At 37.8% G+C, this 25,972-nt stretch overlaps 1 protein-coding gene across 1 annotated transcript in view; it reads right to left on the reverse strand.

Moving 5' to 3' along the window:
* The window catches only part of scfd2 (sec1 family domain containing 2), a 147,760-nt gene that overhangs the window by 64,682 nt on the left and 57,106 nt on the right, over positions 1-25,972 (reverse strand). The window contains exon 6 of the mRNA XM_026946930.3: positions 6,082-6,349. Within this exon, the coding sequence (XP_026802731.3) occupies positions 6,082-6,349 (268 nt within the window). The remainder of the gene's footprint in view (positions 1-6,081; positions 6,350-25,972) is intronic.

A 25,972-nucleotide genomic window follows, 5' to 3' on the forward strand; every position in this document is an offset into this window, starting at 1 on the left:
GTGCATATGTGTGTGTGTGTGTGTGTGTGTGTGGTGAGTGTCAATAGAGAGCAGAACGTGGTTCTCATGGTAACCAGGACTGTGTCTGCTTTCCATTTCACACTTAATGTGGCTGAATGCCACAAAAACTATTTTAACACCTAACACACAAACATCCAATACACACACACACACACACACACACACACACACACATGCACACACTTTTGGACACTCCTGTTTCACCTTGGAAGTACAAGAGTGTAATTACAGGGCAGAGTGTACAAGACAGAAAAGTGAGAGAGAGAGAGAGAGAGAAGGAGAAGGAGAGAGGGAGAGAGAGGGGGCTTAGCCGAGTACAGCAGGAAGTCATAAAAAGGAACATTTCTTCATAAGTTAACAGGACAAAAAGTTGGACTGTCATGTGAACAGAGTTCAGTGTCCATTCATTTATTCAAAATTCTGAATGAACAGTTTAACCCTAAACGCCACTGAAAATCTCTATACACAAGCACATTGGGCCTCATTCATCAATCTTTCAGTAAAGTTGTGTGTAAATGTTTGTGTGAGCCATAAAACGCAATAGAGAGCAAAACTCCATAAAAGGCAACACTCACAGAGCTGAAATGACAAGCAAACGGCAATAAAAGACTTTCTCATTAGTTACTTTGACTCACGTCTATGCCAATAAAAAAAATGATAAACCTGGAGACAAGTTACAGAAAATTAGATTTGAATTAAGTGAGGGTAAAAAAAAAAAAAAAAAAAAAAGGTTTGTGTCTCAGCAACTCTCGGCCAGAAATCCTCACGCTCTACCTGATGGATGTTAGAAAAGCAGAAAGATGTTTGTCCACAGCATGCGGATTCTCTGCAGCACACTAGGGAGTATACAACACACTGCAGCTTGAGACAGACCAGATCATTCACTTATCAGTGACTGATTTGTGTGTGTAACTGAAATAGCTGCATAAGCCACCTGAACATGACAGTGTAATCCATATATAAAAGTGGAGTAACTCATCACAAATTCTATGATTTGAAGCCAATCAGTGGAGGTTTACATTAGTTAGTCTTCTAATGTGTAGATTTGCACACGCTCAGGAGCACAAGAAGGATACAAACATTTTTCCGAACTTACAGGATTTTCATGAATACCGAATTTCTTGTGTAAATGCTCCTACGAACAATTTACAAATAAATCCGCTTGCATCTGTCATGATAAAGGATGTGAGGATCAGTGTTTCGTGTCGACATTCTCATAACAATGGATGAATATCAGCGCAAACTGCACTCAAGATGTAGTTTCTTAACTGAATGCAAAGAGAAGAATTTATATTCTCCTCAGACAAAATAGTTGACGGCAGTATATTCAAAATAATTACTAAAAAATCATTATTGGCTACTTCTTAACCCTGTCTTGGATTTCTGCTTGCAAAGATCATGTTTTGGTAAATAATGTGCACAAACACAGAGGTAAATGCACTCAGTTTGCCTAAACATGTCTAAAATCCTGCTAGCTAAATGTGATTTTCTTACGAATTGATCATGTTTTTGGATAGCTGATAGTCATAGCGAAACGTACAAAAGCCTAAACAATTCAGTCTGTGATCAGATAACAGTTATCAAAACGTCCACAGTGTAGCTTCTGCCAATCTTTTTGCGTAGGAGCTCTGCAAATTAATATCAGAGTACACTATCTTTGAGTTATCACTCAAAAATAGACAAAAGAGCAGACTTTCTCTCCACCACAACCATGGGAGATGAGCCAGTATCTGGAATGATTTATGCAGACATCTTGTACTCGCAAATATTAACTGACACCGCCTAGAAGCCCTGCCCCTTTCCCAAGTCTTGTGTGCTCTCAACTTGTGTGTGTTGCCTCGCTTTCTGAAAAGATAAATGAAGAACGTTTTGAGTTCACTGAAGAAAATGAAATCAAATCTCTCAGTGTATGTTCGTATCAATGTGAGTCACCTATTTATTGGGGATGCCTCGGAAAATTTTCAGCCGTAAATGCTTAAATGGTTAAAGATATGTCTTTTGGTGAGAGAAAGAGGAAAAAAAGGACAAAGATTTAGACACAAAAATTAAACAGGCCTACAATGAAATGTCAAATCTAATAAATGATCATTCATAATTATCTGTGAAAATAATTAAATATGGGATTAAATATGCTGTTTTTTTTAACATCCATAGTGAAAGTGGCTATGTGGACATTAAACATTCCATTTGTAAAAAGATTATAATAATATGTACTGTTAGTGTTTTTTTTTTTTTTTTAAATGTTTACTGAGCATTACTGCAGAATCACCTAAAAATCCATCATCCGGCTGAGATCTTGCAATTTCCTGCATGGCTGGTAATATTATTACTTCCTCCTCTGCTGTCCTTAAACCTGAAATGGTGGAAGTGTTCGTTTTCTTGTCTTTTTTTTTAGGTTTTGAATGATTAAATCATTTATCGCAATATTTTAAAACGGAAACTCGTGAGCAGGGAAAAATCAATACAGCACAAGCGCACTCCTGTGCCATTAAATCAAATCATCATCAAAACAGATAAGAGCACTTATACACTCTGTACAGATGATAGCAGACAATGTTTAAATGACCTAATAAAAAGACATAAGACATTAAGAAAGCAAAATTTATTATTTAATTTTCAACAGAACTGAACACAAGAGTGAGTAGTGATCAGTTGTGTGAAGAGACGATGACGAGGCTTGTGACTTTGACCTCAGGTGATGAGACGGAGACTGATGGGGATGAGGAAGATAATCAAATGGGAACTCACTTCACATTGTAAACTTAGCATTTTTAAAAAATTGGTCTTGTAATGATGTTCTTTCGTCAGTATATGAGGTTATAAATGTAGAGGTAGGAACGGCGTCTTTCAGTGGAACAGGAATGAAATCTATAAATTTAAAAAGTGATTTTTTTCCCCACTTTTGGAGGAAAACGTTTTAAAAATGCTACCTGTGATTGAGATATGTGCAAATAAGACATCGAAGCTGAGGAAAATGGGTCACTTTGAGAGATATGTGTAATAGGATGTGGGTCAAAATTTGCCCGTGTGAAGGGTTGTTTTTAATGAGTGAATGATCTTCCCTTTAATGTCTGTACTGAAAGATTTTATGATATTATGAGATATCTGATCTTACAGAGCCCCTAAGGGGACATGGTGATGGAAAAAAAAATGAGATATATATTTCAATGGTTTTGCATTCTCTCACAATTTTGTAGTGTTCTCTCACAACGATATATGAGCTCTCTCGCTAAAAAATTAGGAACGCAAAAGTTTTGTGAGCAAAAGCAAAAGCAGAGAAATATACATTTTCTTCCCATCTCATATTTTTTTCCATCACCATGTCCTCTTAGGGGATCCATACCAGGGCACCTAATGGGCACGTTTAACACCGCGTTGGCTAAACAGACGAGCTAAACACAGACCATACATATACACACACACACACACACACACACACACACACACACACACACGCAGTGCACTCAGACGTTGTGTGTTGTGGTTTGGGTCAGACTCAAGGTTAAGAGTCTAGCTCTCTTCGGATTCAGATGTCCTTGAAATGAAACACACACACACACACACACACACACACACACCTACACCTAATGCTCTGAAATTCTGCTATGAATTAATAAAATATGCAGAAAGACTGCAAGTAACTCAAACCTTTAGTTGGTTAGATCTCCTATGAATGGCTGCATTGTGGTGTTAAGAATTCGGATTTCAATCTCGCAGTCAGTTTTTCTTTTTAAAAAATAAACCACAGAATCAGGTGGTTCGAATCAACCCTCACCTGATGAAGAAGGAGACAAAGAATAAAGAATAAGAGAGTAGCAGGCGCTCCAGTGCTTTAGATGAATGCTGTCATTAATAATTTTCTACTCAATGACTTGTGTAGAAGTGTGTATGCGTGTGTGTGTGTGTGTGTGTGTGGCAGAGAGAGTGATGAAGAGTGGTGGAGGTGGTGAGTAAGTATTTCTGTCACTCAGAAAGCAGGACACAGTGAGATAGAAGGCTTCGATACCAGCTCTATTTCTCTTTACCCTTCTTTTCTCCTCTAATATTTTTTCGTTTCTTCCTCCGTCTGCTCCACCCTGTCTCCAGTAATGCATTATGTATGAAGTCATGTGTTCCTTGGCAATGCAGCTGCGGTATGGAGATCAAGTCCAGTGAATCTTTCCTGTGTTTGGGTGGATCCTTCGCTGTTCTCTCTGTGTTGTGGTGTACGCGGATGGTGTGTGGACCGACTGTGCGCGGTCAAGTTCAGGCTAGCGGAGATGACGTGACACTAAAGGTGGTCCTATTATGGCCTGACACGTTTCTGAAGTCCACTTGAACTGAAGTGTTTTTGGAAGGTAAAAAGTTACAAGCTGTGACTGTGGTGTTTAGAGAAGCCAAGCGGGATTAAATATTGGTCAGGATGTCCACATATTTAGCAGAAGGGTTGTAGGAAAAAGGTCGGTCTCTGGCAGAAGAGTATATAATTTCTCTTTTTTTAGAGAACAACTTGAATGATCAGTTGGTAAAAATATTTAACAGACCAAGGGGAAAAAAAAGCAATTGAGTGTGAGAAATCCTGGAATGGAATCCTTAGAGATGACTTGTATGTTTTTGTTTGTGCAGTTTGTATGTTTTGCAACAGTTGCTATAACGGCTTAATGCAAGGCTTGATGATTGCAGAGCAATGCTTAAGGAATTAAAAGAGCAAAAGCAGACACTTGCCTTGAGAATGATAAACTTTTCTTATAAAAGCACTACAATAATCATCTGATCAATCTAGTGCTTAGAGAGATGCATTAGAGAGTTGAGATTCGCTTGTGTTGTGTTACTCTGCGATTTGAAAAACATGCTGGAAGTGATTCATTTTAAATGTGAACTGGTGACTAGCAAAGCGTTTCGTTCATTCGTGACTCACTGCTTGCTTTGGGCTTGTATCAGGAGTAAAGTGCATGCAGAGTAGTCTAGATCTGAGCCGTAGTGAACACAATGGCTGTACTTAAGTTTTCAGATGTCTTTGTTTGTGTACTTACGTCCCATTTCCACTCAAGCCTGAGACAAAACCATAGTTGATATAATGATATTCATTATAATTGATAGCAAACTCCCTCTCATGTTCTATTTCTTAGATATCCTTTGTTTTCATATGACATCACAAAAAAAAACCCATTTGGTCTACACATCTACGTGTGAAACACCGCAACACTGTGTATTAAATATGCCAGTTTGTGGTGTATATGGATGTTCCAATCGAGCAGTTGAACATGGTCATATGGTGGATAATCAACATTTTTTTTTTAAAATCAAAAGACGATTTTAAATAAATAATAAAAAAAATCTCAACAATAATACAAACAGCAAAGATTTTCCAGGAGAGATCTCAGTGCACCTTGCTGTTAAAGGACGTGCAGGTAAACTGTCACTTGGGTGAAGGAGTTGAATGAAGGACATTTTTATGAGTATTGCATGAAAGATGAAATATTTAAAATTTCACAAAAGAAGCCTATCTGCGGGACAAGCTCAATTCATTAGGCATATATGTGGCTAGGGAATCAAAATGGCCGCCTAGTTACAAATGTGTTGCATTATGGGTAATGGTATAGATCGCACTGACATCAGTGAAAACAAAGGATGTATTTAGTCTTCAAAAAACAAAATAAATAAATAAATCATCTCACTCAGGTGTGAACGCCACACCCGAACTATACGTCCCATCTGAAGATCTGAGAACAACCTGCACTAATTAATTAATTACAAGTTGTGTTGACTAAACATTCGGAAGGTGGAAAAGGATCATACAAATAAAATCATTCTGCTTTTTTAAGTATTTGCCTCAAACATTTACTAACTATGGAGTCTTCAAGCTAAATGGTCATGTGATGACACCTTTGCAAATAAGATTATGGTCAGTAAGATTTTTGCACTGAAGATGCTCTAAATAAAATGTTTTGCATTTTTGTATCTTTATATCCTATTAAATAAAGCCTTTTGAGGGAAAAAAAAGTGTACGGTGACATCATGTATCATTATATTAATATTAAATTGTCACCTCGCCCATTTCCAGCTTGAACACAGTAGTACCTGTAATATCCTGCACCAAAGGACTCAGTGTGGTCTGCTGGGTGAGTAAAAGTGTTAGCGCCCCGATGATCTCTCTCTCCACCTTCTCCTCGTCCTGCGTTCCGCTCGCTTGCGTCTCCTGAGCCAGAGAGTACACATACACCAACAGCAGCAGGAGCTCGTCCACGCTGAAACCAGCCGAGCCTGAATCAGTCTCAGTGCCACTTCTGGACTTCATGAGGGAAAGAAACTGCTTCAGGACATCTGCCAGTTCAGACTCTCCCAGCGCCTACAACATAAAGAGAAGAACGAGGAATAAGTCATGCTACTGTAACATTTAATATAAAAAGCGTCTGAAGCATTCTATGGGCTGCCATAGACTCCCATGTAGAAGTATAATAATAATAATAATAATAATAATAATAAAACATGCAATCACTATAGGGTGCCTGGACCCCTAAAAATGTAACTCAGTACATTCCCTGTAAAAGCACTGCAATATCTACGGCATTCATTGAAAGCATTAGTAAGCACCGACTGTAAATCTGTAAAGGGAAAATATAAAGGGATTCATCGTTATTTGCACCAACCAAGCAACATCATACACTCGCCAGCCACTTTATTAGGAACACCTGTACCCCTGCTCATTCATGCATTACCTAACCATGCAGATACCGGCCAAGAGCTTCAGTTAATGCTCACATCAAACATCAGAATGGGGAAAGAAATCTCAGTGATCTCAGTGTCTGTGGCCGTGCCTGAGTATTTCAGAAACTGCTGATCTCCTGGGATTTTCACAAACAATAGCCTCTCGAGTTTGCCACTGTAAGCCTCGAGTTGTTTTCCCAGTTTCATTTCAAAATGAAAAACGAATGAGTGAGAGGCACAGGGATCATAAATATACAGACATATACAGTACTGTGCAAGATGTGATGCCTTCAAAAATAATGAAACTAAATGTTTCTACACAAAAAAGAGTCCTATAAAGAGCAGTAAACAGTAATAAATGAACCAAAGCCAATATGTGGTGTGAAGATCCTTCGCTTTAAAAAAAAAAAAAAAAAAATCCTTTAATAAGGAAATGAGCTGTAAGTGTTACTGAGCATCTTGCAGAACCAGCCACAGTTCTTCTGGAGACTTCGACTGTCGCACTTGCTTCATATTTTTGCATCCAAAACCCAGCAGCCTTCATTATGTTTTTTGCCAGAATCGTGGTCTCTTACATATGTTTATGTTCAGAAATCTAATTTTTTTTGTACTGACTCAATAATGTAGAAGTCATAAAATATAAATCTATAACAAAGTTTGAACTAAAAAAAAAAAAAAATAGACTTTTGCACAGTACTGTATATTGGTTTCATATTTGGCAGATGATTTTATATAAGTAAAGCAGGATGTTATCATCTGAGCTGTCAAGATCCCAACTGAGCAGCAACTCTCACTTTAGAAGCTACTGTTCGTACAGAAACGAAGAGTCCCAGTGCAAAATAAAGGCCTAAGCTTTGTGTGGTTAAGAGAAACCACTGTCTCTGTGTTTAAGAATGCGGCATCCAAAGGACTCTCGCAGACATGTACCACAGAGTTGAGCTCAGAAGCTACAACAACCCTTGTACAATGGCTTGGAAGGAGTGCAAGGCAATTTTATTGGAAAGATTGAATAGTGTATACGTATGTATATATCCCTCGGGTGAACTTTCCCACCATCTGTGGTTGACCACCCAACGCTAATACAGAGAGATGACGATTCTGAAATGCATGAAATTGTGTTCTAGAAAAGCCATAGCAATTTAGCCAACACTGCAAGTTTGTCTCTAGTGGGACACTCATCATTCATCATCAATAAGACAGTCCAGTAATATAGAGAACCTTGAAACTACACATCGTTAAAATCTTTACGTTTGAATAATACGGAGGGACGTGTATTAGCAACCTGAGACCGTAGCAAAACAGAGATGTGCTTTGGTTTGAACATGAGTTATGTGATACTTCTCCTGAAATGCTGTCAAAACCAGATACAGGCTACATATACAACAAAACAGTGTAAAAATGCAAGGAAATGATGTTATTAAAGGGTGTAGCTCAGAGCTTAGGAAGAATTAATGCTTGCGTAAAGCACAAACAACCTTCATAAACTGTCATTTCATTGTCGGAATAGGAAAGATTAAAAAGACAAATTTAGCCCAAAGTGACCCTAACGCATGGTTTATTCAAGAACAGTCTCTAAGGGCACAGAGTGAACAGTGTGTTCCTGTATGAGAAACCTGCAAAAAAAAAAAAAAAAAAAAGATCTAATACCCTTGTGAATGGATACTGTTGTAAAGAGAAGCGTTCCCGTTGGGCCCAGCACAGTTCCTTGACCCAACACAAACATTTGGTCTCTTCCTCTGGAGAAAAGTGAACTGGCCCGGACTCAGGATCACATAACTGAAACGTAAGGGACCTTCGCTCTGAGGAACAACATGTTCCTGAAGACTGAGAGGTTCTGTGCTAAACACAATAAGCCATGATCCGGGTGAGTGTGGGTCCGAGATTCTGTTACAATCTTTTGTTTTTTAGCATTTCGTTTCAGGTGTTCTGCCAAAAGCAACACACCTGTGCTAGCGTATGAAGATATTACTAGCAAAATTAAATCATTTTTTTAGTTAGGATCATAATTTTATATATATATATATATATATATATATATATATATAAACGCCTCTTCGGTGTTGTTAAACAAAGAGACACACGCATACAACCTGGAAAGAAAGACCTTAGCAGCCTGGCAAGCTGACTTGATTATAATCTGCCTGAAGAATCTATCAACAGTTTTATTCTATTCAGCTAAGCTAACACTTTCAACTGGTGTAACTCTAAAAGACCCTTATAACTTGGCATCCTGCTAGTGACTGAATGATGAGAAACTCCGAGCATTTATTCGGGAGAGAAATTTAAGACAAATGAGTCTCTTGAGGCTGACAACTTTGTCGTTTGTGAGCATGTACAAGACATAATGTTTTACGATTACAACATGGAAGACGTTGTCGTGGCACTGAAAGCCGAGCTGACGCCTATCCAGATGCAATAAACTCATTTGTAAGCTGAAGAAAGTTTTAGCTAGTTAAACATGTCCATTACAAGCAACTCTTTAGTAAGAACGTGATCTAGCTATCTAGCGTTAAATAGTTACAGCTAGTTTCTTAAACCGGTTACATTCTTAGTTAGCAACTTCACTGACGATAGTTAGCTACCTAGCTGAGATGAAATGGGCGCTGAAAAGACGGGTCTCCTAAAACCAGATATCCGTCCTAACTGCCTGTAACCGCAGCCGCCTCCGATTCGATAACATGCGCTAAAAATGAATGTGTTTATGAACACTTTTCTGATTCCGACAACCAACAGCACAACATGACAGTTTAGAAAACAAATTCTGGCTTGTTGTTAAAAAATCACTATAGACTCCTGCTGTGTTTTTGTAACCAGGAGTCAGGGTGACATTTCTCTCTCAGGGTCTATAGTAGTAAAGATTAAGGGGTCACTGGTGTAAGAAGGAAACGAGTGATGTACGGACACATTCCAATGTAGAATCCAGTAGAATAGAGTGGCAATGCATACTACTGTAAGAAGTACTCTGCTGCTTTTCTTTGTAATATTAATTCAGCAGCCAAAACTGAATCAGTAAAGTGTCCAAGTTATTGGATGGATGAAATGTACCAGCGATTTGTCCCATGAAATGGGGCAATAATTCAGAAAATGAAGTCCATTTATGGACACCTCTGTATTTGATAGCTTTCTCTGTTGCCTATGCACTGTGATTATCAAAACAATTAATAAAAAATATCAAGCTTTGGTATGAAGAGATATAAACTGGTGTAGAAAGCAGAGATGCAAGATACTTTGTGCAACTTGTTACTCTCATCTAAAACCTGAGCAATCAAATCTGATATCACAGACGTGAAAAAAGCCTTTATATGGGTAATTTTTCGGCTGTCAGGATTCGTCTTAGACTTTTTTAAATATCAGAGTAATATCAACATTCAAGTTAAGAGTCAAGAGTTGTTTATTTGTCATTTGCACAGTTACTCTGGGTACACTGGGCATTGAAATGCTCGGGACGAGGCTCAGATTCAGACGCTGACGATACAAACACTTATTAGACATGAACAAACACATATTTAGACCTGAATGGCTGAGATGATGCTGTAATGTAATAAAGTAAATGAAACTCAGTGGTGGACAATGGCAGAGTAAAGCTGTTAAGTAAAGCAAAACAGTAAATACAAGTACAATAAATAGTACATAGTGAATCTGAATAGTAAATATCTACGTGTCCAGAAATGGCAGTAATGAAGTGTTGCATTGTAGATCATATTGTGCGATAGTGCGATCATCTGAGCAAAAACGTGTATAAAAAAAACCCCACAAAAGACTACACAGCACTCATCAGCAACGCCAGCACACAAAGAGGTGTGGATTCCCAACCAACAAAGGTAAAAATGTGGAAAGCAAAAGTGGAAAGTGATGTCTGAATTATAAGCCAAATTATGAGCCAATGCTCAGCTGAACTTAAACCACAAGCATGTTTAATCTGGCAACAATTCTTTATAAATGGTCATTTTACTTGTTTTCAAGTATAAATATCAATAAACACAAATTTGTCTTGCTCTTCTTGGTCTTAAACTGTACTCTACTGGGACCTTATACAGTGATAAACTGATGTTTCTTAAGAGTCCAAGGTTTGTGAGCTGCACATGGTAACATGAACATTATTTTCAGATCATCATTTCCCAAAGAATTTCGGTCTGGCATCTTTGTGGAATCCAGAAATTAGTTTTATGGAGGAAAAGATTCTCTTCTGGGCAGAATTTGATCTCAGGCTTTCAATTATTGATGTTAAAACAAAAGGCCATCATCAGGTAGTAGCTAATGTCTGGCAAGTTTAATATCTTATTTGGGTGTACAGTTTTTCTTACAACGGTTTACTGTAAATACGATTACAAATCTCTCCATTCTGAACCAAGAAAAGCCAAACAGAAGCATTTCAAAGAGCTGGAGAAGACCCAAACTCCTTAAACCAAGACTGTGTGCCGCATACGCTTCCAGCCAAACAGACAGGAAATAAGCACTCCCTTTCTTCCTATCTTGTCTCCTTACTGAGATAATCACTTTAAGACCAGGCCTGGATGAAACAGGAGGAAGTGATAAGCTCAGGAGATGACCTGCATCAGATTGTGTCACACCTGGTCTGTGTCAAACTCTTCATGCTAACAGAATTGTGTATTGAAGAGACATGCGAGAACCTGAAGAGCGATCTCTTCTCATCCTCACTTTAAGACTAATACTATATGCTTGACTGTATATAAATGATGTAATGTAATGTATACAAATAAGCTGGCAACCGAACTAGGGCTGCAACTAATGCTTATCTTGCAACTATTATTATTATTATTATTATTATTATTTTATTAATTGATGCATTGAATTTTTAAAAAAATATTGAATACCAAAAATATTCATTTTAAAATATTTCTCTTAACTAGGCTTAATTAAATAACAGCTCACTAACTGCAATACAACATTACTAACATTTATCAGATAATCTGTCACAGTATGAGAATATTATCAAGTATAATTATCAATTATCTCACAATTATGAGAAAATTGATCATTATAATTATATTATAATGATCAATTATCTCACGTCAACCACATGAGACACCTAAACTAATGTAGTGATGGTATTCTGCACATTTTTTTTTTACTAGTTCCACACACAGGTTTATTTTTATATTAATTTTTTTTACAACTATATACCTTATCTGCATTTCAAAACCCGATTCGTTCAATTCTGACCAGACAAATTCAAAATTAAGGCAAAACAAATACCCAATTTATCCCCAGTATAACCGTTTATACCACAGCCAGGGTGAATTCTCTAATCTGATTGGTCGGAAGGTGTGCATTATTTTTTGCATGGCTCGGACAGTAGTTCTGGCTGTAGCATGAATGATAGGTTTATATTAATGTGCTTGTTCTAATACGTTATTGTTTCTATAGTAACAGCTCATACACAGGGATTTTTACGACGCTTAATTCAAAATTAATAATAAGCGGATTTTTAATTGGGGGTAAGATTTGTGCAAGGTTTATATTTCACACTGTATAAGAAAAAAATGTTTAACCGTTGATGTGGTGATGTTTTGTTAGGAGACGTTTATTTAACATTTGTGGAAAGAGCCGAGTTTCATTGCTTTGTAACGGTCACGGTGCTTTGCAAAGTTTCCCAGAACAGGAAAGTCTTCAGAGAGAGAGAGAGTGAGAGAGAGAGAGTGAGAGAGAGAGAGAGAGAGAGAGGTGATGGAATGACTGTTTATCGCAACTACAGCGTGAATGGTAATTGGCAACAGGAATTAACTCTCAGACGTTCCACAACATTAAATCTTACTATAAACTGTTAAAACTGTGTGACGTGTCGCTCTTTTATAAATTAAACATTGTAATTGTTGGCAAATTGCTGTGATATAAGCAGAATTACTTCCATTAATTGTTTTGGATGTTGTCTAAGGAAAAACACATGACAGATCATGTGATTAAAATCCATTCCAGGGTGGTGTGATGCGGCACGACGTGAAGCGGAGTATCTTTACCACCCTGAAGTGTATTATTTTCATATAACCACACGGTCGGTCATGTGTTATTCCTTATATTGTCTCCAAAACAATGCTAATTAAAATGATTAGAGCCAGCTGATAGGTGAATACTAGGCGAGTAATAGATCTTTCTGTACAATGCAATTCCCTATTGCTTATTGAAAGCAGTAGTGATGTGTAGAAGACAGAACTGACTCCAATGAGACTTCATAAGATGACAGAAATTGCTTTTAGAGGATGTGGTTTTTAGTTATAACAAACAGCAACTGACCATTTTTTGAAAACCGATGAAAAAGAAACATTGACTGGTAGTGGACTGAAACTTTTCAAAGTATTCAAAGTTTATTGTTTCACACAATTAGATTGTTGCTTAGTCCATGTGAAGCTTGGTGTGTAGTGGATGACATTCTCAGCATGTATTCACATGAGTTGCATGATACCTTGCGAAAAAAAAAAAAAAAAGTTTTCCAGCCAGCGTCCTCCCCTGGAGGCGCGTTACTCATTTCAGCCCCAATCACGACCCCCATTTTTCTCCTTATACAATGTGAAATATAAACCGTGCACAAATCTTACCCCCAATTATTTCTCGCCAAACACGCTTTCGCTCTTCTGAATAAGAGAATAAGAAAGCAAAAGACACACACACACACACACACATTGAGAGAGAGAGAGAGAGAGAGAGGCTTATAAAACATTTCTCTCTTACATCAAGTTAGCTCTGAATCATACATTCTGCAACTGTGCCACTAAGTATGTGTGTATTATGTGTGTGTTAAGCCTACTTTTTTCGTTGGCTGCTTCAGGTTTCCAGACTAATGTTTTTTTAAAGGCATATTTCAGTTGTCAGGCTCATAATGGGCTGCACTGCTGTGCGTTTGTGCTCTTACAAACACCTGACATCTGCGTGAGAGTCATGTTCAACTAATTTGGTTGCCCAATAAAGCGACCTGCTGGGACACACACACACACACACACACACACACACACAGGGGCTCACAGTAAATTTATAGTTGTTGACTTTGCATTCAAGGTCTTTATTTCTTTTAATGTAGCCACATTTTTTGCTTCCCTCAAAAAAAAAAAAAAACAAACAAAAAAAGAGACAAAAAAAGAGGCCCAGGTTACCTTTATCACCAGAGGGCACAGTCCTAGCTCTCTCTCTCACTCGCACTGTGTAATGCTAATAATAATAATGGACTTCAGGTTTCATTACATACCGGCAATGTAGAAATTACTCAGACAAACAGCTAGAACAGAACCACATATTAAAAAAAAGAAAAAAAAAACTTGGACAACTCAAGTCAAGGGACAAACCGAAAATATTCAAATGTGCTATTGCTGTGAAATAACCACAAGCTTATAGTGCCACTAATAGCAGGAAGTCTACATGTAAAAATGACCATTTTAAGCTGCCAGGTCTCTCTAGTGGCCACTAATCTCTAGCTCTAATATCGGAAACAATTACTAACTCCGTAGGTGCAATCGTCTATGAGCTGCTACTAAAATTACCCACCATTACCCAGCGCAACTGGACTGTCTCTACACGCTGACGCCACAATTATCTGTAATTACTGATAAACACTGTTACACATTCTAAAGCTAATATTAGGATTATCTAAGCCCCACAATAACAAATCGACAGCATGACAGCATTATTGGGCAGTCTGTATTTTACCACTGGATTAATATTTCGATTAATATACGCCTTTGTGATCTAACAAACTTCGTAGTTTGACAGTGAATGTAAGCAATGCATGGTCAAAGAATAAGCTGTAATGTCAACAAATAACCTGTGTGTATACATATTTGCTTAATCATGCATTCTAGTCCAATCAGATGAGGCTGCCAGACTCCGCCCAAAGCTTGCAAGCCGTCTCGAACAGGAAATGAACTCCAGATGGACCTCTAGAGGGAGCTGAGCCCTGCTGTGTGTGTGTGTGTGTGTGTGTGTGTGTGTGTGTGTGTGTTGTTTGGCACTAACCAAAACCAGGCACCATTCTCCACACAATAGAGCCCTTCTCTGGCCCTCTGGCCAGACTTGATCCACGGCATACACAGTTGATGCCCCCCCACCATAGTACTCTAGTAGAAAACTACTGAAATATGAAAACAAGATACGTGTGACATTATTAGCTTCGTTCAGGAACGGAAAGAAATAGCAGGTGATTACTTTGGTTATTGGTCGAAACAGAACTGGAACATGCAGCATATGGTGAAATTTTAGCTACCTGCATTATACTAATTACTCCATCAAACAGCGTGAACAAGGAAAAGGAAGTATTTATAAACAAATACTTCGTAAATAAAGTAATACTGAATCTTCTGGCACATCAACATCAGATTATTAGCATTACAACTTTGAAACAAAATTGCATTTATTTAGGAAACAAGAAGCACACGAATTTGAAGGAAATGGTCTGTTTTGTTTTGTCGCAGCAGACTGTGCTCGACTTCAAGGCTGCCTCAAGGCTACTAAATCATTTCAACACACAAACGTTATATGGACGTTATATAGTTTGTCATGGAATTATGACTTTATTCTTGAAATAAGTGAGGGTAAATATAATGAAACTCTTCTCTAGCCCTGATAAGCTACCTTCGGTTAAATAAATTACTATACACAGACACATGAGATTGGATAATCTGCTATAGAAGCTGCGATGGTTTATGTTTGGAAACCTAGAGCTGCTACAGCATCTATTCAAGTACTCTGAGTGGTCTGCTGATCTGATGAGAGATATCATTGTGATTTACTGTTCACAGCTAACAACAAATAAAAAAAACAAAAACAAATTGTATTGTAAAAAGACTCAATACAATTTGGTTAAAATCAACTCAAAGAAAGGGGCAAAAATGGTAGACTGAAAACATTCAAAAACATGCTTTGCTTTGAAATAAGCAAAAAATGATCATCATAAGCTGCCGAGTTCCTCTAGTGGACACTAATCTCTATGCCAGTGGCGGAATCAGCAGGTCAGAAGTTCTCCTAGCCTTCAGCCTTTATTGTTGACCTGCTTCGGATAAAATGAAATGTAAATGTAAAACGTAACTCGGTAGACATAATGGCTCAGGCAATATCTTTCAGAAACAAATTACTCTGTCAAACAGCTTAAATAGCTTGAATTTGCGCAGCACACTATCTGCCAAAGTACTTTCAGGACAACTTGCTGTGAATAGATGACATGACATTTCATTCTGATTACAGCTTTGTGTTGCTTCAGAATATTTAGATGACAGCAGCTGATGGGAACGCCAAGTAATGTGCAATTTTTTATAATTACATTCAAAATTTGCAAAAAAACTTTTGGATGGTGATAGGATTTAAATATTAAGATTTAGGAAGCGAGTAGAGTAGTGCCAATATTTTTAGTCACAATATTTTGTAACTAAGGAGAAACGGACATTTTAGGAAGGGAAGCCTGGTTCGTGTAGGAAATAAATGCATGAAACTCGTGCATTCCGTGCATGTGTGTGTGTGTGTGTGTGTGTGTTAGTTATAAAGGTCTGTGAAGGTGGCCAAATGTTAAACAGACACGGAAATATTAATGCAGTGACTGGGACACTAAACGTATTAACTGTCACACACACTTTAACAAATTGAATTATGTGTGAATTTCAAAGTGGCGAAACTTTAAATAAATACAAGAAATTAAAAAAAGTGTATGTCAGAATGAAACAATTCGGTCATCTCTCCGGAATCCCGCTGTTTGCAAAAAGGCGCGAATTTCAGGAAAGTCCTGTCAGAATGGGAGAAACGGCATCCATCATTCGGCTCTTCTCTCTGCTCTGTGTCTGCACTCTGGAGAGAAATGCACGTTTAGATGGGCGAGAGCGGAAGATGAGTATAAACACCCGGACACACACACACACACACACACACACACACACACACGCAGGAGTGTACATAACTGCCAGAGCTTGATGTACTTTCTGATAAACTGATTTTTGCTCTTCCAAACAAAAAAACGTCCCAGAGTGTGTATGTGAGATGTGTGTGTTCATGTGTTCATGCATGTGGCAAAGCTGAAACAAACAAGCCACTGCTTTTCCAGGCAAGCTTTCCTTCTTCTTCTTTTTTTTTTTTTCTTCTTCTCAATACAACAAAGAAGCCAAAGCGAGGCAAGCGTCATTTCCATAACAGCCGTATTCATTTACAAATTCAAATAGATGGAACACATGGACTGCTCGACCTCGACGTGACGAGACCACACTGCCATGCAAAGCCGCGTTCTGCATGTTATTCTTCCAAAACAATGAACGTGCAGGGTGTAGGACTTCATCTGTCAGACTGTACTGCTCAATAAAAATTCAGTATAAGCATTTGAATTCTTAAAAAGTTAAAACCAGTTCTCAGTAGTCTCGTGTCAGGACACGCAAGCAAATGTCAAACCATACAAAAGTCTACGCACTTATTTTTCATTACGAGAAACGCCACGTAATGAATAACTCACAACAGTAATACGAAAATAATGCGAAAATCACACACGTCCATTTATAGCAGGCGATGTACACAAAGTAGCTTTCAGTCTGTAGACTACGTTTCATCATGGCATGGAGGCGATTAACGCTGGAATACCGCTGAACTCTTTTAAAATCGATGAGAGATGGACAAAAAGAGGGAGAGATGGATAGAGTGGGACACAGAGAGTATAAACAGGCAGCTAATGAGGTGATCTTAAAGCGAGTGTTAGATAACACAGCTGATAAATGCACTCTTAAAGGTAATGGTGGACGGTCAGGCGATGTCAGGGAAGTTTATACAAGAACACAGCCATGAATCTTGTCTTTTAAACATCCGTCTACATCTCGAAATCTCGTGCGCACTGTCTGTGTGTGTGTGTGTGCGCGTGTGTGTGCGTGTGTGTGAATTGCCCAGCTGGCCTTGATACACTCTCACGTGAAGTGCTCTGTTATTCCTGATGAGTTATTAAGGATATGAAACATAACAACACCTTAGTCTGACAGATTCACACACACACACACACACACACACACACACAGCTGCAGCTAAAAAGCAACAGCACAATAAAACATTCAGCTCATACAGCACCTTGTCTGTCATTTTCATAATGCCTCTCGAAACTCATCTGCTTATAATCTACCCCACACACACACACACACACACACACACAAATCACAATCCATCTCCAAAACTGCACAGCCCTGCTCTTTTGTGTTTATCTATGTGTTTATGTGCTTTTTGTGTATGCTTATATGTGTTTTATGTTTTTTATTCAGGTCTATGTACCTTTTGTTACTCAATTTTAACTTTAAAAACTAATATTAAAAAACAAAAATGTGTCTATTCTTGTTTTTTTTTAAGAAATATAACATGATGGGCATATAACATTATTTTACAATAACAGCATGTCCCGAAGTGTTTTCTCTTATACCACGGCAATTATCTCAAATTTCAATTTAATAATGAATGACACTTTGTGCTTTTTAACTATTTGTGTTTACATTTAAAGCAGCTTGCGTTAAAGAAGCTACAAACAAGACTTTCCTAACCGGCCTCTAATTTTTCCTCTCTCTTAGAAGTTAATAATACAAAGAAATACAGCTTGTCATGTTACCAAGAAACCAAAGTCCTCTGTCTTGAAGACTCACGTGTGGCGGAAAACTCTGACCTTTACAAAGCGCTAACACTGGAGACTCCTTTCAGAAACGTTAAATAAACACCTCATTACCGAAAACATCAGTATTTCAGTAAATATGCTTTTCTTTGTTAAATAAAATGCTTTTTAAATCTGTTCCTTGTTAGCCTTAGATTATATAGATCATCCATGTGAAAGAACTGTTACTATAGAAATGATAATATATTTGAACAATTAATATGAACATTTGAATTACAGGTGAAAATGAATCAGTTAAGTAACACCTTCAGCCAATCATGTGCCAGCAGTGCAATGCATAAAAGGTCAAGAGCTTCAGTTAATGTTCACATCATACAACAAAATGGGGAACAACATCTCAGTAATCTTAGACTCTGACTGTGGCATGGTTGATGGTGCAAGATGAGCTGGTTTGAGTATTTCATAAACTGCTGATCTCGTGGGATTTTCACACAACAGTCTGTAGAGTTTACACAGAATGTGTTGGAGAAAAAAAATCCAGTGAGCAGAAGGTCTGTGGATGGAAACTAAGAAAAAAAAAAAAAAATGAAGGCGTTGGAATGCCCAAGTCAAAGTCCAGACCTCAACCCCACTGAGATGCTGTGGCGGGATCTTAAGAGAGCTGTGCATAAACGAATGTCCTCAAACGTCAATGAACTGAAGCCATGTTGTAAAGAAGAGTGGGTGAAAATTTCTCCAAAAGGATGTGAGACACTGATAAACTCCTACAGAAAACTTCACGTCATTGTTGCTACAGGTGATTCTACATGATACTGAACTATAAGGTGTACTTATTTTTTCCCCACCTGGATCCTGAATCTTTATAGAAGTTGCTGATGATCACACAATTGTTATTTAGGCCCTGATAACTAAAACCATAGAATTGAAGAAGGGTGTACTTTCTTTTTCACATGATTGTAGTGTCTATGAAATGACTTACAGGAAACGCATCCAAACACGAACAAGCATTCCGAATTGTTTTTCTACAACTTCCAGGTTATTTGTGCAAGCGAGACTTTAAAAAAATCCAATACTGCACCTTTAAATTGAATCTCTGCTTAATGTCTTTTTGTTAGGTCTGATAAATATTTTAAAAATTCTGTTCGCTGTCATCTGTACAGAAAAGAGAAAAGCATATGGTAGCAGGGTTTTTAGACGTCTTTCAGAAGACTGATTGCGTTTACCGCTGCGTTTGTTAAACTGGCATCTTTGAAACTGTGTGTACCAATAAACCATGAAACCATTTGTACATTCTTTTGGCAAAATACATCTTCTTAAAGTAGAGATGTCATAGTATTTTATTGGCAGAAAAACAAAATTTTGGATTTTTTTTTTTAACAGAATTCAGCTCACGAACATGTGAGATTCTTAAAACACAGTCGTCACCTTCTGAAAGAACCAGCACAGAAAGTAGAAATGAGAGAAAGCAGTATTTCTGTATTGTATCATTTCTATAAAAACTTCTAAAGCTGTGATTATAAAGACTATAAGACAACCACTCACATCAGTGTCCCTGCTAACCCTAATCAAACTCGCTCATTACAGCTCGTGTGTGTGTGTGTGTGTGTGTGTGTGAGCCACCATTTAATAAACTTTCACTTTCGTTCCAAACGTACTAATGAAATCTGACAGAATCCGCAGCCTATCATTAACCACTGCAGCTCCTTCAGTACAACAGAAACCAGAATAATCAGGAACAATCTTTTGCACACACACACACACACACACACACACACACACACACACACACACTCCGAAGCAGAGCTCAATATGGCTTTCACTTATTGCTCTTTGCTCCATGTGTGTGTTTGAGGTTACAGTTGATGTGGAGTGTGTAAGCTGAGATAGATTATGGTTTCATTCAGTAGATAAGTGCGAACGAGCGCCCACAAACCAAAAAAAATAAAAAAAATAAAAAGATCCTGTTTTCTCACATTTTAAACACGCACACGCGCACACACACACACACACACACACACACACACACACACACACTACATAAAAACTAGGGTCAGTGGTATAAGCGCAGTTTTAATGCTCTGTTAAACGTCAAATCACAACTGTCTTAAAGGAATACAGCAGCACATTTCAACTTAATCTCAATCTAACACATTTAAAGCGTATGTGGGGAATAATTTCAATAATTAATAATAATTAAGTCAATAATTGACTTTTACTTTTAAAAAATTCAGTTGAATATACAGTATTTGAAATGAAGCTTTAAAGCTCTATAAATTTAATCTTGCAATCTTGAGTTTATTAAAGAAATTTTTACAAAAGTACGCCTTTTGTTTGAATGTTTATTAATAGCCAAAAACCCCTGCCCTTAGATTTCCATTATAAGTGCGCTTTTTGATCTATACAATGTGTGAAAAATGATATTCATGGTAGATAGTAATCAGTACTATTAGTGATTACTGATCCTTTAAAATATTTTAAATATTTTGGTTTGACTATGCAGAAATTCAACACTTAGTGAAAAATCCACCCTGGATGACTTGTACATTGATCTTTACTATTAACATGCAATCTTCATATTTATTTTGTAATGAAATTCTGAACTTTCATTAACATGTTGGTCTATTTTCACTTTGCATAAAGGTTTTCTACATTACCCACAATGCTGTTTGACTACCTGCTGATAGTGATGCAGTGCGATTTAGCCCTTGCTTCATCTCTACCTAAAGGGACTGATGCAGCGGCGCTTTAGTCCTTTACTCTGTCCAGCTCTCCTTTACTCTGCTCAAACAAATAAAGCTCTAAAGCTTCAACTTTCAATATAACATACAACTGTATTGCATGTATTGCTTTTAAGCGCTAACAACAAAACCTGATCGAAACCTGATTCTCCTATTAAACGCTGTCGTAACTATGCTAATGTCCACCTGTGACCTCAGAACAGCTAACTTCTCACAGGAATAACGAAAAAGCTATTGAAAAGAACCAGAATCACTACACACATCACTCTTACTATTATTATTATTATTATTATTATTATTGTTGTCATAAACATATTTAATGAGCTTCAAGGTAGAGTTTTCCTTTCAGCATTCCAAAATGTAACATGGTATAATGCTTACAGTCCCACATAATTTCAGCCCAGAAAATGAGCTTCTTGAAAGTGTTCATTATGGTTAACCACAAAGATTCAAAAACTTCCTCTGGTGTTATGATGTGATCCTTTTTTTTTTTTTTTGCCCTGTTTCTACTACCAACACCAAATGTGTGATTTTATCAGACATGCTCCAGTCCCCTTTTAATGGTTGCTACATAGGAGTGTGATGATGTGCAGCCGGGAAATCAGCATTCTATTAACTTTGCATCTAATGCAATTGCACTGTTTGAGTCTGATCCCAATCTGCACCACCCATACAGTTAAAATATATAGAGAGCACGTTGGTCACACGATCACATTTTTCCGTGGAGAGCCTGTTCCATTACCGGGAATCATCCGAAGTGACCGATAGCCCAATAGCTCTGGAACACAACAACCGAAACACATTATATGTTATACGGTTACACAATGTTATAACCAAGGTTCAAACGACACCAGCCCTGTGCCACTGCGATGTACAGTGTCTGAAAAAATGGCCACAGAATACGGGCATTTTAGCCAACTTTGGAGCTCTATTTTCTGTTTAAATTGACGCCTATTATGTTTCATATTGTTTGCATTGTTTATGATTCAGAAACAAAAAGGATTCTTTTCTATAATGATTTTTCCTTAATTAAAATTTTGTTCAAAATATTCTGCGAATTGAATAGCATGGCATGGTGACGCCAGTATCATGAATCGAATCGAAACCAGAGTGTATCGCTACACCCCTATTGATACAAAACCAAAAACTAATGAGTATTACTCTGTACCTGTTTTCAACATCGTCTTAGTAACAGAGCAGACTCCGTGACGCCTACGTTGCAAAGTTATGCAAAACATCACAGGTGTGACAGCAACGTGCTTTAAGACAGTTTGTGCATTGTGTTCATGTGAAAGATCTGTGTTATGTCAGTCTGACCAAAACACTGCCATACAAATGTCTCAATGTCTGTAATTAGAAAACAAACAAACAGGAAAATAACCCATGATGAATTAGATACAAAAATAAAGGTTTTGCTAATATGCTGAAATGCAATACATGCATTATCTTTTATTTGTCTGGTCTAACTCTATTTAATGTTTTAGATAATAGGCTATTGTTAAAAAAAGTTTTCCTAGCAACTTTATACTTACTTAACACTTAAAGTGTTCACTTGTAGGCAATAACTAGGTGTAGTTTGAGAGAAACTGCTTTGCATGAACACCACATAAGGCCCATTAACACGGAGGCCAAAAGTTTACATACAACCAGGCTTTTTCACAGCTCAGCACATTTCATATTACTGTACACTTCCTGTGTTAATTCAATTACAATATCTACTTTCCATTATTTCCACAGGAGGTCATTTCACAATAATAGCTAAGAGACAAATTCACTTGATTTACTATATCAGTAAAATTTTACACTTATACACTTTGTTAGTATTTGGTGATGTTGCCGTTTAATTGCTTGAACCTGAATAAAACACTTGGGGTAGACTTTCACAAGCTTCTCACGATACACTGCAAAAAAATTGTCATCTTAGCTAGTGAAATTATCTTGAATGTAGTCAATATATTAATATAGTATTAATACATTATGTCAATAGTATTTAATAGAATAGTATTTCGTAATTTGAGAGTACAATATACCAAATATAAGATTGCTAAACCTATTTCTATACGTTATTACTTATTCCAAGCTTGTAATTTTCTTGTTCTATCGGCAGATAACTTTGCTTCTTTTTAGAAATAAATGCATAAAATGAGTAAAATTATCTGCCAATATAACAGGACTATTTCAAGCTTGAAATGAGCACAAATGGCTTGAAAAAGGATCAATAATCTTATATTTGGTTTATTGTAATCTTATAATAGGAAATACTAGATACATTTTATTATATTTAAGGTATTTCCACTTGCTAAGACATCATTTTTTGCAGTGTACTTTGCTAGAATTGTTTGCTCATTCCTCCTGACAGAACTGGTGTAACTCAGGCAGGTTTGTGGCCTCCTTGCTCAGACACACTTTTTCAGTTAAGTCTACAAGTTTTCTATGGGATTCAGGTCAGGGTTTTGTGACGTTCACTCCATTACTTTCACTTTGTTCTCAGCTGCAACCATGTTTTTCACCATGTTTTTGGCTGATGTTGAAGTGTTCCTTCAATATATCTAGATAATCCTCATTCCTCATGATTTTATCTATTTTCTGAAGTGCACCAGATCGTTTTCCAGCAAAACACCCCCACAACATGATGCTGCCATGCTTCATAGTGTTCTTGAGAATAAAAGCCTCACCATTTTTCTTCCATACATAGAGCTGATCATTATGGCCAAACAGTTCAATTTTTCTTTCATCTGACCAGAGAACACTCATCCAAAAGGCTTTTGATCGCTTGCAAATTTCAGTCTGGCGTTTTTATGCCGGTCTTGGAGTAGAGACTTCTTTCTTGCTTGACAGCCTTTCAGGCCATGGTGATATAGACTCTCTTAATGGTGGATGTAAATACTTTGGTATCTGATGCCTCCAATTCCTTCACCAGTTCCTTTGTTGTTGTCTTGGGGTTGAGTTGACGCTTTTAGACCAAAGTTCATTAATCTCTGGGAGTTAAATTGTGCCTCGTTCGTGAAAGATGCAGTGTCTTTGTTGGTTGTTCCAAGATTTTTATATTTGTAAAAGATTGTTTGTACAGATGCTTGTGGTACTTTCACATGCTTGGAAATTGCTCCAACTTGTAGAACCATACTTGTGGAGGTCAGTTTTTTTCTTGGCTGAGTTGCTTGGATTTTTCCATGGTATTAAGGGCAACAAGGCACTGTCTTTAAAATACAGCCACAGGGTGCACTTCCAATTATGACAACTGGCCAGTCAGAAGCTTCTAAAACTCATTATATCATTTCCTGGAATCTCCCATACTGTTTAAAGAGATAGTCAACTTGTGTATTGGTGTATGTAAATTTTTGACCCAGTGGAATTTTCATATATTGAATTAAAGCTGCTATAAAACTGTCTGGGTCCACGCTGGGTGGTTAGCATGTTTGCCTTGCACCTCCAGTTGGGTGTTTGAATCCCACCTCCACTCTATGTGCACGTAGTTTGCATGTTTCCTCCGGGTACTCCAGTTTCCTCCCCTAGGCCAAAGACATGCGTTGTAGGCTGACTGGCACTTCCATATTGTCCATAGTGTGTGATTGTGTCCTGCAATGGATTGGCACTCCATCCAGCGTGTCCCCCGCATTGTGCCCTGAGTTCACTGGGAGAGGCTCCAGGCTCATCCGCGACCCCGAGTACGATAAGCGGTACGGAAAAAGGCTGGATAAATCTGTCTCTAATAGAAGACGCCCTGCTAAAAGAAATGAATGCGTAGCATGAAAAGTGTGGAGTTGTGAAAAACTGAGATTGAATATCTTTAGCCTGGGTGTACATAAAGTTTTGGCTTCAACTGGAACTAGCAGTAAAACAAATAGAGCACAAATAAATGACCACAGGCTTAATGGCTCACTAAGAATGTTTAGGCACAGATAGTGTAACTGGCATTTATTCTTCATTTTAAATGAAAAATTAACTTTCATTATTTATGCATAGAAAGAGCTAAACAACCTGCAAGATTAAGAAACAGCTGGGTTTGAAGGAGTTCAAGGAGTGGACTAGAAAACCTTGACCTAATAATTAGTGACAGACTCGAATGTTGAAGCACACCTAACAAAACATCATGCTTCTAAAGAAACGCACACACACACACACACACACACACACACACACACACACACACACAGGCATGGGGTAAGACAGACTCAAGGGTTAAACTTGGACATCTGATTCTAGTTTAGTTTTGGTGCTGAACTCATGGATGAGGAGGGGTGAGTCAGAGAGTGAGTGAGTGAGTGAGTGAGTGAGAGACTGTGTGTGTTTGTGTGTGTATAAAACAGGAGGGATTTTCAAAATAAGAGTTTCTGCAATACTAAGTGTTTTGAAAGCCTGTACATTAAATTGCAGGCATTAGTTTAAATCTGCAGCACTCACTGCAGCACTTACATGCTAAAGAAAAATATACTGTTGCATAAAATCATTTATAGTCATTATCAACTAATCTTAGATTTAATGAATTGCCTGCGATTGAACTGTAGGGGGCAGTAGAGCACCACAAAGCTCGTTCCTCCTCTTTTCTTTAGGTAGGAGCGTGTGCGCATGAATGTTTCCCTGCGTGCCGAGTAATAAGAATTTACATTCATCAGGGGCGTCACTGCAGAATTCTTCACAGGAGGAAACTATGCTCGGCATTTTATTAAAGCATAAGACTTAGAGTGAATAAAATGTGTGTGTGTGTGTGTGTGTGTGAGTGTTTAGTATATCTTATCAATGCACATACAGTTGCACAAGTGTTTATATATCAGCAGCTCAGTCAGGTATATACAGGATATGACTAAATATACAAACGTCCTAACTTCACTCCTTTAACCTTTCCTACACACAGAGACCTCCCGCCACACACACATGCGTGCGTGCACACACACGCGCACACACGCGCACACACACACACACACACACACACACACACACACACACGCACTTGGTCTCAGAAAAAGGGGGT

The sequence above is a fragment of the Pangasianodon hypophthalmus genome, chromosome 19 (assembly GCF_027358585.1).
Source record: "Pangasianodon hypophthalmus isolate fPanHyp1 chromosome 19, fPanHyp1.pri, whole genome shotgun sequence".
NCBI lineage: Eukaryota > Metazoa > Chordata > Actinopteri > Siluriformes > Pangasiidae > Pangasianodon > Pangasianodon hypophthalmus.